This window comes from Podarcis pityusensis (assembly GCF_964106645.2).
Source record: "Podarcis pityusensis genome assembly, chromosome: 3".
Taxonomy (NCBI): domain Eukaryota; kingdom Metazoa; phylum Chordata; class Lepidosauria; order Squamata; family Lacertidae; genus Podarcis; species Podarcis pityusensis.
Genome location: NC_138026.1, coordinates 29,125,416 through 29,138,438, shown reverse-complemented (window position 1 = coordinate 29,138,438; position 13,023 = coordinate 29,125,416). Strand labels below are relative to the sequence as shown.

Sequence of the window (13,023 nt, the reverse complement as noted above, 5' to 3'; positions counted from 1 at the left end):
TTTCCTTAGCGGTCCAGCAAGGCTGTGTCCACACACGGCACGAAAAGCATGAGGCCGATTCCTATCGCAGCAGGCAGGAAGTTTGTCCCACCTCAGCTAAAGATTGCATGTTTGCGATTTGGAGGGGGGGGGGCTCCTCACTGGCACCTGTTAGAAGGAGGAGGCCACTGTATGAGCCTTGCAGTCATTTCTCTCACCATTACACACAAGTTTCTTAAATGTCCCAGTTTGCAACTCCATTGCAAATCCAGCCACCTAACATGCACCATTTGGGCCTTGTTTCATTTCTCAATGAAGGTCCTGATTTCCATTCTTTCTTTCACATATGCAACAACATAATCAGCCGATTGCCTTCTTTTTAATATACAGGACCTGGCTGTCAGTGGAAGGCAATTTTATGCCAGTGGTGCAGTATGTATGGCTTGGATGTCTGTGCTTAAACACACACACACAAAGCACATATCCTGGAATTTTAAGAACAGCTTCAGTAATTCAGTTCTTGAATTACTTGCAACTGGATCATATTTATTGCGCCTCTTAAAGTGCAGGTATACTGCAGGTCATAAGCATTTATAATGTCTCATTTTATTTTTCATCAGTCGTCTTTTATATAACAAAGAGGCTTCATAGAACTCGGATGTTCAGCGTTTCTGCCCAAATGGCTATAGCGGGAAATTGCCTGAAGCGATTTGGGTGGCCTCGCCCAAGTTTATATAAAATAAAATGGAGCCTGTTGCAGACTGCTGCATCCTAACTGCAGAGCACTGGGCTAAAGAACTGCATGTCTTAACATTCATTTTTGCCTTCTGAACGGAAAAGACTGTAGCCCACATCTTGAAAGTGTTAGAGAGCAAATAAGGATGCTTAAGAGCATGAGAGGAACCGTGTTGGATCAGTCCAAAGCAGGCTTCCTCAAACTCTGCCCTCCGTATGTTTTTGGCCTACAACTCCCATGATCCCTAGTTAGCAGGACCAGTGATCAGGGATGATGGGAATTGTAGTCTCAAAACATTTGGAGGGCCGAGTTTGAGGAAGCCTGGTCCAAAGGCTCACAGTGACTCATTCACTGTGGGAGGCTGAAAAGCAGGAAGTGAGCACAATAGTTCTCTCAGTGTTCATGCTCCTCAGCAACTAGCATTCAAAGGAATGCTACCTCTGAGCACAGATGGTAATATAACCATCATGGCTAGTAGCCATTGTTAGCCATACACTCCATGAAATTATTAATTGATTTATTTATTGTATTTTTATTGGCTGCCTGATAGTCTAGGTCTCCTAGCAGCTCAAAAAGATAAAATACAATATTAAAAATATCTCAAAACAGTTGCAGCATAGGGAAAAAAACTTGCAGCAGTAGAGCCAAATCGCCAATACATCTCTCTCTCTCTCTCTCTCTCTCTCTCTCTCTATATATATATATATATACACACACACACACACACAATCCGTGGGACTAGAAAATCAGATTTGTGAGAGCAGAGGTTTTTGAAGTCTCGGAGAGTAAAACAATCTTCCATTTGCTGCTGAAAAGACCATAAAGAAGATGGTAGCAGGCATGAGAAGAGAAGACGCCCTGGGAAAGACCCTGATGTTGGGAAAGATGGAGGGCACAAGGAGAAGGGGATGACAGAGGATGAGATGGTTGGACAGTGTTCTTGAAGCTACCAGCATGAGTTTGACGAAACTGCGGGAGGCAGTGGAAGACAGAAGTGCCTGGCATGCTCTGGTCCATTGGGTCACGAAGAGTCGGACATGACTAAACAGCAACAACAAGCCTTTCTGAAGAGGCTATTCTGTAGCTTGGGTGCTGCCACTGAAAAGGTCCTCTCTAAGATCCAGCCAAAGCTTAAGCACTCAAGTCCTGCTGCTTTCACTGGAAGAAGTTTGATACGCTTCACTCTCTCACTGAAATTGATGGGGCATAAGAGTGTGTTTTTTAACATCATCTGCCCTGCAATGAAGGTTTATGCTTATGACTGTAGTACACATTTCGCATTACAGGAATTTGGGCTCTGGTCATATTGTGTTTTTATAATGGTGTTTAACATTCAGGTGACCTCTTAGTGAGAACATCATGAATGTATGAGTTGAATAATATCAGTGTTTCGTCTCCCATTTTGGAAGTGCAAGAAGGTGACTTATAATGAGCCAGATCTTTGGTGCATCTAGCTCAGTCTGTCTTGTCTGCACTGATTAGCAGTGGCTCTCCACGGTTTCAGGCAGGGAGGGAGTCTCTCTCATCCCTACCTAGAGATGCTGAAGATGGAACCTGGGACCCTCTGCATGCAGAGCAGATAAACTCTACCACTGAATTACTGTTCTTCCCCAAATTCTCTCATTTTCAGTGTAAAGCAATGCATGACGGCCATGTTATTCAGCAGGCAGCAAACTGCCACTAATGCAACTGGTGCAAAATGCAAGAAGGGCCTATCAAACCTGTTCTCTTCTGCTCCTTTCCTCCCCCAGGGCCTCCCAGCACAGACAGACGGATAGACACACACCTTCTCATCTTCCTCTTTTGTCCTCGTCTTCCTTCCTGTTCTACTTTTCTTTTTCTGGGACCCACTGATGACACCTTATTTGCAAAAGTTATAACTGGCCAGAGCAGAGCTTTTCAAACTTTTCATGTTGGCGGCACACTTTTTAGACATGCATCGTTTCGCGACATGGTAATTCAGTTTTACTAGCAAGCCAGAGGTTAAACTAACCTCTTTCCAGCCCCGGCGCAGGGAGCATTCGCATGATACACCTACACAGTGCAGCCAGCACACTAACGTGTCGCGACACACAGTTTGGAAAGCTCTGCTCTGGAGAGTTCCTCTTCTGCAGTTCAGTCCTTACCATGCAGGAAATAAAACTTTCATGTGAGCTGACCACTTTCACAAACAGTGAATATTAGCAGGTGAAAATTATGTAAGATTCCTTTGAGAATGTCTTCAGTAAAGGCAGGCTAAAGTGAGAGTGATTCAGACTGTTTATATTTGCTTGGTTGTTGAAACCTTGTTTTTTAAAGGGGGTGGGTCCTATGTATTTTTCAATTGGAGTAAGCTGCCTTCAGAATCTGTTTGGATAGGCGAGACAATTAATTGACATAGGAAAGCTGCCCAGTATCGTCAACACTGATTAGCAGCACCTCTCCAGTGTTATAGGCAGGAGTCCTTTCCAGCCCAAATGAAGATGGCAGGAGTCGAACCTGGAGCTTTTTGCATGCAATGGAGAGGTTACTATATTGCCTAACTGGCTCTTTCAAAAGAGCTGGGTTAATCCTTTATGTTGCTTATTTTTCTGTTTCAGGGGAAGGTATTCACTTCCTTGGAGCCTGAACATGATATTAATGATGTTTGCATATATCCTAATTCAGGTATGTGGAAAATTCTTCACCAGATGATAGGTAACCATGCTGGTCCAAACATGATTGCATCTGGTAACTTTCCTACCTGGGTGTGGTTGATTTTGGTCCTCTGTTGGGTTGTAGATAATCAGAAGGGGGACCTGCAACATAGTATTGCAGTATGGAGGGCTTTTGTTCAGGATTCCTGAAATCATTCCATTCCCCTTGTTTTCTGGCTCCCAGCCCCACCCCAAACAGTTTCTCCAGAGCCAGCACCAGACTTCATGTGCCACTGATGGGCCCCTCATTCCAACAGCCAGGGCAAGGCTCTGTTGTTGCATAGTGTGCATGTGTGGCAACACTGCCTCTCCACAGGCTGTGTTCCACCCTTACCGGTTAACGTCGGCAAACCTCGGGAGTTTCTCCAGACCAGCTGACACTGCCCCATTGTGTTGGTTTGGCTACATAAGGACCAGCCCTCAAGAGAACTGAGAGTGCTATTAGTATGTATGGTTGCTCCTTGCAAGTTTTGAAATATGTCTAGGCCTGTTTGTGGAATCCTATACGAGACTAGGGGCTAGATTCAACTGAGCCAGCATGCTAGTGGAAGTCAGTACAAGAGCTCTTGCTAGTGCAATGTGGCTTCACATCCCACACCCCCAAATCGACTGGCAGGTCTGGTGAACCCCCAGAACAGCATGGTGGGGGGTGGAGAGGAGGGATCGTTCCATCTGGCAAGCAGAAATGCTTGTGATGGAACAAGCAGAATAGTGCGTGTCTAAAAAGCTTGCTCCTGTCAGAATAAATATCTATATCCAAGAAACAGCAAGCGGTCAGTTGTGTCTCCAATGTTTTATCTTGCACACTTCAGCTCATTCATACATTCCAAATCCTTCATTTCTCATAAAAATCATATCCTTGTCAAAACTGGATGTTTCATTCTTTCATCCTCTGGCTTCATCATGAAACACCTACAAGATCTCATTCCTCAGCATAATTTCAGGTATCAGTATTTTAGTAATGAGGAGGTTATTCAAACAAGTCTGAAATGCTTCTTCATGTAATCTGATTAGTCTGCTCTGTGGTTTAATAGGTGTGTCCCTCTTCCTGTAAACAGTGATCAGGATTAGCGTGTTTAAACAAAAGAGCTCTAGGAATCTCTTTAATTCAGATTTCTCCCTATCGTATATCTGCATCCAGCCACTGCCCCAAAGAGTGCACACCTTCAGTCTGTGGGAATATTGCTTCCATTAGGAAGTTGTTTTTCCTTTTCTTGACAGAACTATTAGAAACTTTTGAAATAATTATTAAACTGAATCCTCCCTTTCACCTCCTCTTCACTGACTGCTGGGAAAAAATTATCATTCGTTCCTGTGAGTAGAAGATAAAAGAAAATGGCTTGATTTCAAAGGTGCTTTTCCACTCGTCGAAACCCTCTTCTCTTCACTCTTTTGACATAGCAGAAGGGTGAAAAAAGTGACTCCAACTGCAGAGTTTATTTGCTTACTATCACTTATTCAAACAACAGACCTCTAAATATGTTACAAAACACAATCTGAAGTGTTCATTAAAAATACCAATAGAAGCAAACATTAAAAACCAGTTACATTACGTTTAAAAAATATAAAACAAGTAGTTTTAAAACAATTATACTTACTAAAATCACATGCCTGGGTAGATTTCCTGAAACAATTCAGATGGGCACATATGGGTTCTTACATATGGTTGCCATATTTCAAAAAGTAAAAACCAGGACACCCCAAAAGTTATAGAGGTTTTTTAAAGAAAATCTGGATGTATGGTAGCCCTATCTTACATTTCTATTTTATTTATTTATTTCATAAAATTTATATACCACTTGATTGTATCCGTTCTTGAACAAGAGCTTTTAAGAGCTGACTAGATTTCATATAAACCATCTGGAGCTACTAATAATTAACTCTGCAACAGAAAATTTGACCATTTTCATTCCTGCTCCCTTAAAATCTGTGGTCATTTTGCTACTGATTTCATGGGAGGACTACATCTGTTGTTGCTTTCTAGGGATAACAAAAATTAACCCCCCATATTTCAGATACTTGGATGGTATTGAGGATTGGTCTGGAAAGTTGACTTTCTGAATAAAATAAAATGGCATTTGACTGGGTGAGGGTGTATGTGGTAAGAGAAGAAGAGGAAACAGGAACAGCTCTGGGCACTCAAAAGAGTGGAGCTTTTACTGAGCTCAGAGCTGGTATGTCTATAGTGCTCTCTGATTTCTTTTTAGTAATAGCTTTGGAATTCATGTTCTCACCAAGTGTGTTCAGTTCAAATTTCTGAAAGTTAAAAATGGGAGGGGATGTCCTGTCTTTTACAAGATTCTCTTATAATCTTTAGGAATGCTGTTCACGGCCAATGAAGCCCCCAAAATGAGCATCTACTACATACCAGTAAGTAAAGGAAACATTTTCTCTGCTGTTATGATCTCTGGACACTGAGAAATAGCCCTGTGCTTTGTTTTCGATTGTAATACAGTTCTGTATTTGTACTGTACAGTACATTTTAACACGTATGTTTGAGTCTGTGGTGTAAACTTGCTACTGAAAAGTATATTCCAGAAATTTATCATGGATACATTTCATTCTCACCCTGTTGTAATAATGCAACTATATTGGTTTTAAAAGAGTAGAATTGCTTTGAACTAACCTTGAAGCTTTTCTCTTTACTCATTACAATTTAGTTTTGAATTAGCAGAACTGGAAAAAACCACTGAGAAAGAAAGTATCAGTTTTCTGTTAAAATGAAGCACATCTAAGACCTGCATAAATATTACTTCTGGGATCAAGCCAGTCACTTTTTAATCATAGTTTATTGAAACACACAGCTCACAAATTAAAAACAAGAAAATGAAAATATCATTAAAACAATGATAATGCAACCAGCAGTATACAGAATTAAAAGAAAGAAGCTCATGAAAGAGTAATTAATTAATGAGCCTTACAATAAAGGTCAATTTATTACTGAGCCTTACAATAAAGACTTTCTTCAAAAGCTTCAAATATCTGTGTTCAGATGACATGGTAAACCATGGATAACCCTTCTCCTCTGGTGTGCCACAAGACATTAAGGAGGTTAAATGTCCATATATAGTTGCAATTTGTTGCTTCCTCTGAAGCCATAAAACTCTGGTTAATCTTAATTATGATTTGTTAGAAACCAGCCAGCTTCAAATGACTGATTACGAAACTGGATTGTTTCAACAAACCATAATCAAGATTATAACCACAGTTTAAGGTTTTAATATAAAACTAAGATGTATTTAATCAAAAACGGTCACAGAAGCTTCCATTCTCCTCCCAACCATGCCTGAGAGGGGACAGCAGGTGAGCCCAAGGTTCGCTATGGCTAACTCCCATCAAGATAAAATGGGCATAGTATGGTGTTCAAATGCAGCCAGTGTGAGGAGCAAGCATGACAAAATGGCCGTTTTTGGAAGGGAGTTTCGGAATTTGAGCATCATAGTCAAAAAGGCCTGTCTCAGATCCCCCACCTGCTGCATTTCATATGGGATGCAGGAGGTGGTTCTTGAGAAACACTAATCCCAGAAGCCTTGAGGCAGCCTTCCCTCAACTTGGTGCCCTCCAGATGTTTTGAACTACAACTCCCATCATCCATTGCACTGGCCAGGCTGCAAGTTTTCCCATTCCACAATACAAACTGGTGTTGAAAGCCACCCTAGTTTCAAAAGTGGTTTGTGTCGTGGCATAAACTGGGAGTCTTGTTTGAGAAGCAGAAGGCCAAAGCGTGGTTGAGGGCATGCAATTGTGGCCAGGTAATATTTTAAAGCATAGGTTTTTTGCCTTAATGAAATATGCCAGAGGAGAGGAGGAAAAATAAAATAAAGACCACGTTCAGTTTTGGTTTCACAGAGTAAGTGCAAATTGGCATGTGCAGAAAGGGAAGAAGGTGCTGTTTTATTTCCAGTTCACATTAACGTAAATGGTTAATGACTTGGGTTGGGGTTTTTTTTTACTTTGCTGAACTTCGATAGAACTTGAAAGCATATCATAGAATTTAGTGCAGCCAATCACAGCCTCCCTTTAGGATTATGAGGAAGAGGAGTGCTGTGAAATCCCCCAAGTTCCACAAGATAGGTTTGCATTTATTTTGCCTGCAGCCGTACTTGCATTTCTTGGCTTTCCTAGGTTTGTAACTTAATCCAGTCTTCCACCTCCTACACCAGATACAAAACCCCCCTCAAACTTTGATTTATGCACCCCGGCTAGAAAGTGCAAAAGTATAAAGGTGCTTACTTGTGGATTCAAGTTGCAGAAAGCTCCACTTTAATTTGCATAGCTGAAAGGTTTTCCCTTGAATCGCGCGATTTCCGCCATGCCCATGTAGTGCCTGTGTACATGCCTTACAATAATTTAAGATCACAGTTATATAAATTAAAAGGGAGAAACTGCAGACAAACTAATACAAATTAGTTGCATGTTTTGTCAACTTGTTTCTTGGACTTCATTCCGGGGCACAACATGGGGAAGTAATGATCTGAAAATTAGAGAACAACTCTGGTTGGTATTGTGTTATGTTGGCTGTGGAAACCTGAATTGTTTTCCATAAACAGGATGCTGGAAAATGGCTGAAATCAGCCTTCCAGAAGGTGTGGCAGGCCCTCGGGATGTTGTTGGACTCCCAATATCTACAAGCTCTATGCAGTATGGCTAATGGTCATGAATGATGGGAATTACAGCCCTGCAACTTCTGGAAAGAATCTCTTGAGTATTGCAAGAGCACTGAACTGCCAAATGCCTTGAGTGAAGCTCATATTAAGGATGGGAAAGGCTATGATAGGGCAGTGAAAGAGAATTGCAGGACATTACAGTGGTACCTCGGGTTACATACGCTTCAGGTTACAGACTCTGCTAACCTAGAAATATTACCTCAGGTTAAGAACTTTGCTTCAGGATGAGAACAGAAATCGTGCTCCGACAGCAGCGGGAGGCCCCATTAGCTGAAGTGCTGCTTCAGGTTAAGAACAGTTTCAGGTTAAGTACAGACCACTGGAACGAATTAAGTACTTAACCTGAGGTACCACTGTACCATTTTATTTTGTGCTTTTAAAAGATCTAAGCTGAGAAGGACCATGGTTGTTTTTAAAATAATTTGTTCAGGGGAAAAGTTGTATCAGCCACTGATGGCTTTGTTAATAACTCTTCCTTCTTTTCACTTGATGGAAAGCTTGATAACAGTTATTGTTTGGTTGTACTTTTTCTATAGTGGTGAAGTACAAAACAGTCAATATTTAAATTCTGTTTTCACAAGATGTCTCTCTCCCCCCGCCCCCCATTTAAAACCCTAGTCTTTCCACCCACAACTTAGATGAATTCTTGCATAAACTATTAAAGGAGGTACAGATGTGGGATTTAATGGACGCGCCATTTAATGGGTGTATCCTAAGGGCATTTTCATACAGATTTTAAAATATCACGAACATTGTAAATTACGCTCATACAATATTAGGTCTCTGTCTCTCTTCTGCATCTGTGTCTGCATAGAGTAATACTGTATGGATTTCAAGTGAAAGGCTGTGGTTTTTCTGCTAGTATTTTTAAGTGTAACCTGTCGGACGATTGTTTTTCCTTCTCAAAACAGGAAGCATGGGTTTCCTATCTGTTTTCAGATAAATACTTTCAATCTCAAAAGTAGCACGTTGGGCTTATTCACAACAAAGGAAATCCTCCACTTCCCATCAAAACAGGTTGCCTCAAAGGAAATGCGCGCGTGTGGGCATAGGTGCGGAAACCATCCAATGTGTGACACTCGGGAAGTAATTTTGTGGGGGCCATCCGGTAGAATCTCTTAACACATTTGGATGCTCCGTTGGGAAGTGTCTGTGCGCCCGATAAGCGGATGTGAAGCACAGATACTGCTGTTAGAAGTGAGGCACTGCATTAGTGAATATGATCCAGTTCATAAATGGCTGCTACAGTTTGGCTCAAGTAGAATAACTCTGGCCTAGACGACAGTAGAAAGCTCTACAGCAGGGATGAGGAAACTCTAGCCCTCCATATGTTGTTGGACTCCATCAGCCCCAGCCAGCATGGACAGTAGTCAAGGATGATGGGAACCATAGTCCAGCATTTAATCCGGAGGACCACAGGTTCCCCATCCCTGCTCTAGAGTTTGGGAAGTAGAGGAAATGGGTTGCTTATGCCTGCAGAGTGTTAAAAACGCTACATTGCCTTACTTCCAAGGGATGCCAAACAGCCTCATTCAGGGGCAGACCTCATACTGCCCATGGGATTCATTTGTTCCACTTAAATGTTTTAAAGTGAAAGGTCTTGTTCTGTTTACAAAGGTATTGGAGATTTGAGATGCTTCCAAACTGGGCCTTTAAAGGTAAAGGTAGAGGGACCCCTGACCATTAGGTCCAGTCGTGACCGACTCTGGGGTTTCGGCGCTCATCTCGCTTTAATGGCCGAGGGAGCCGGCGTACAGCTTCCGGGTCATGTGGCCAGCAGGATTAAGCCGCTTCTGGCGAACCAGAGCAGCGCACGGAAATGCCGTTTACCTTCCCGCTGGAGCGGTACCTATTTATCTACTTGCACTTTGACGTGCTTTCGAACTGCTAGGTTGGCAGGAGCTGGGACCGAACAACGGGAGCTCACCCCGTTGCGGGGATTCGAACCTCCGACCTTCTGATTGGCAAGTTCTAGGCTCTGTGGTTTAACCCACAGTGCCACCCGCGCCTTTACTGTGGAATAACTATACTTTTGTTTGCTCACCTTTTTTTATGGGACATCTGCATAAGATAATGAACAAAACATCCTTCTCTCATCTCCACCCCGCCCCCGTTCCGGTTCTTCCCCCCACCCAAAGCTCAGCAAAACTGCCTTTTAAAAAAAATCCAGTGCCATTTCCCACATGTAAATGGCCTATGGTCGGTAATGGCCTGTATAACTCTGGCAAGTTATTTATTCACAATGAATCCTATTATATTCTGAGTAAACATGTGATATTGCACTGCATGGATGTGAATAACTTAAGACCCAAATAAGCCAGTCTAGCATGCCTGTGAAATATTGAGTTCTGGTGAGTCTGTAGAAGGTTTCGCCCTTTAGTCTTGGGTTGGGGAGCCAATGTATGGCTTGTAGCCTACTTCAGACCTACCAACTTGCAGGCAGGTTATCATGAAGAAGGGGAAGAAAGACCTTGGCAAGCTGGATGTGGGCCATATGTACTCTTTTGAAACCTTTATGTCTCAATGCCTATTAAGTGTTTGGACTGGGGGTGGGCAGGAATCTTGTAATGGGGACACTCAAGGGCTTCCAGAGATGGTTATTTAGGACAGCTGTAGAGAAGGGAAATAAAAGATGCCCGGCAAGAAGGAAATGAGTGGAAATTGTCTATGGAAGACCTTTATGTGTTGTTTAGAGTTCTAAGGAGCAATTTACTTTGTCAGCTTCTGACAAATTGTTAATGCATCCTCTTCCTTGGAGCAGCTTGCTCAGACGATGAGCAATGCATCCATAATCCTTTAAAAGAAAAAGAAAAAAGTTTGATCTCTAGATAATTAGCAGTGACTGGAAGAGGACAAAATACACACATGCAACCAAACTCAAAGAGATCTAAGGGTGACCCAGAAAGTATAAAGCTAGAATGGGCAGCTTTAATTGTGCTGGTTATCATATAAGGCTGAAAAATAAATTTAATAGAACTACAATATGCTTGGCTCAGGCACTTTCTCATAGCAGGATATTTGTGGGTGGGGTGGATTTAATGTCAAGGACGTTGTTATGGAAAGAATGAGGAGTAGGGGTTTTTTGTGTAGGCAGTTAAGGATATTTAGCAAAGGGAAAAAAGGGACAAAGACTGAAAGGTTTTTAGCAGGGGCAATTAGAATAAGATCTATTATTTGATTATTGATGCAAACCTCCAAAATGTATTTTGCATAGTTAAGTTTTTACCTCTATCTTCAGTACTTTTATTTTATTTTATTTTATTTTATTTATTTTATTTATTTTATTTTATTGCTATGGCTAGTGGCTGAAGATTCTTCTGATTCTGAAAGGGACAAAGATATGTCTGAATCTTCCCATTTCATTATATGCGTAGCTCTCCGTTGTGGCAGTTTTCTGCAACTCTGGTGCAAGTACCCCCTGTTACCTTTTTCTTTTAAGATTGCACCAACGACACACTAAAAAAAATCCCATAAATTGTGGTCCACTGAGATACAACAGCTTGCTTTGCAAGAAATGTCAGCAGTTAAATTTAACAGACGTAGCATATTTGGATGAGTAGTTTTTAACTCAGCCTGTTTTATAAATGCAACTCATCTTTAGTCATTGGTAGTTCTCCCCCAAACATTGTGTGGATGCACAAAATAAATAAACGTTAATGATCACAAGGAAATATTTTTAAACAGCTCGGAATTGGAAAATGTGTCCACTAGAAACAGCTGACATTCAATATCCAGAAACCATGTTTGTTTTTAAAGTACTGTAATATTTTGTGATTACTGTTTTCCCCACGTGTTATAATATTGACATTTTTGTTAATCCACACCCCTTCCCAATGTAGAACAGTTGTTCGCATAGTATACAGTAGTTCAAGTGGACATTGTCTCAGTCATTGTACTCAGAGCATATATGTACAGCACAGCAAAGATACATATACTTTTTTTGGTTAATCAAGTAGTGTATTTGGATAGTGACCATGACCTTTTAGAATTCCTTGTTTGTTTTCACTTAAATTATCACCACTGATAACATTTTTAAAAAGGAAGCAGACCTTCTAACGTTCCATTTTGTAGGTGCTTTGGGTATTCTGAACTTGCCATTATTTCCTGTTTCCTTCCCTTGGAGAGAGGGCTTTTGATGTTTACCTTGATGCATTCTCCGGTTACTCAAATAATCTAGCTTCACTGGGTGTGACTGTGTGCGCATGAAGTGGGAGAGAGATTGATATCAACAGTGGAAAAGAGTTCAGTCGGTCTGAATTTTGGAGGAAATGGAAACCTAATTTTGAGATACATCAGTAGTGTGGCATCAGGGGTCATAACTGACCCCCCCCCCGGGCTATATGAATCCATACAATGTTTTCATCCATATTCCATGCATTATTGTGGTATTCAACCTGTCCCCTGTGTTTAATTTTAGTATTTCGGCATATAATGTCATTAGCATCAGTCTCAAAAGTGGAGGAAAGGGGAATGAAACATTGCATTTCCAAAACATGGAGGATCAGCTTTAAGGTCAGCACAATGAAAATGTGCATTTAGTGCCACAATCTTCACGTTTGCATGGTCAAATCTTTGCTTAATCAGTCAAGATATGCACAAGCTTCAGACAAGCCAGGAAATTGCAGTTAACATTGTAGCTTCCTTTTGCATCCAAACAGGGAAGCTATGAGTAATGGCTTCCAAGCAAGCCAGAATCTTGAAACCAAATTTAAAACCATGGCTTAATATATTCTGGATTGTTGAGAAGCCATTCATCACAGTTTCTCGGTTTGGGGTGTAACAGGAAGCTATGGTTACCTGCAGTTTCCTGGGTTTTTCACTTGCTTGCAGAAACTGGTTATGTGTGGATGTCTGAAGCTGATGCATATCTGTTTATTAAGCAGTGCATTTGACCAGGTGAACAGGATCTTTATGTACACTACTTTTATCTGTCTCTATATCTACACACAACCTTCAGAAGGTTTTA

At 41.3% G+C, this 13,023-nt stretch overlaps 1 protein-coding gene across 1 annotated transcript in view; it reads left to right on the top strand.

The window, feature by feature from the left end:
* The window catches only part of NOL10 (nucleolar protein 10), a 42,859-nt gene that overhangs the window by 17,408 nt on the left and 12,428 nt on the right, over positions 1-13,023 (top strand). Inside the window, exons 12-13 of the mRNA XM_080999095.1 lie at positions 3,295-3,361; positions 5,708-5,760. Coding sequence (XP_080855221.1) covers positions 3,295-3,361; positions 5,708-5,760 — 120 coding nt within the window. The remainder of the gene's footprint in view (positions 1-3,294; positions 3,362-5,707; positions 5,761-13,023) is intronic.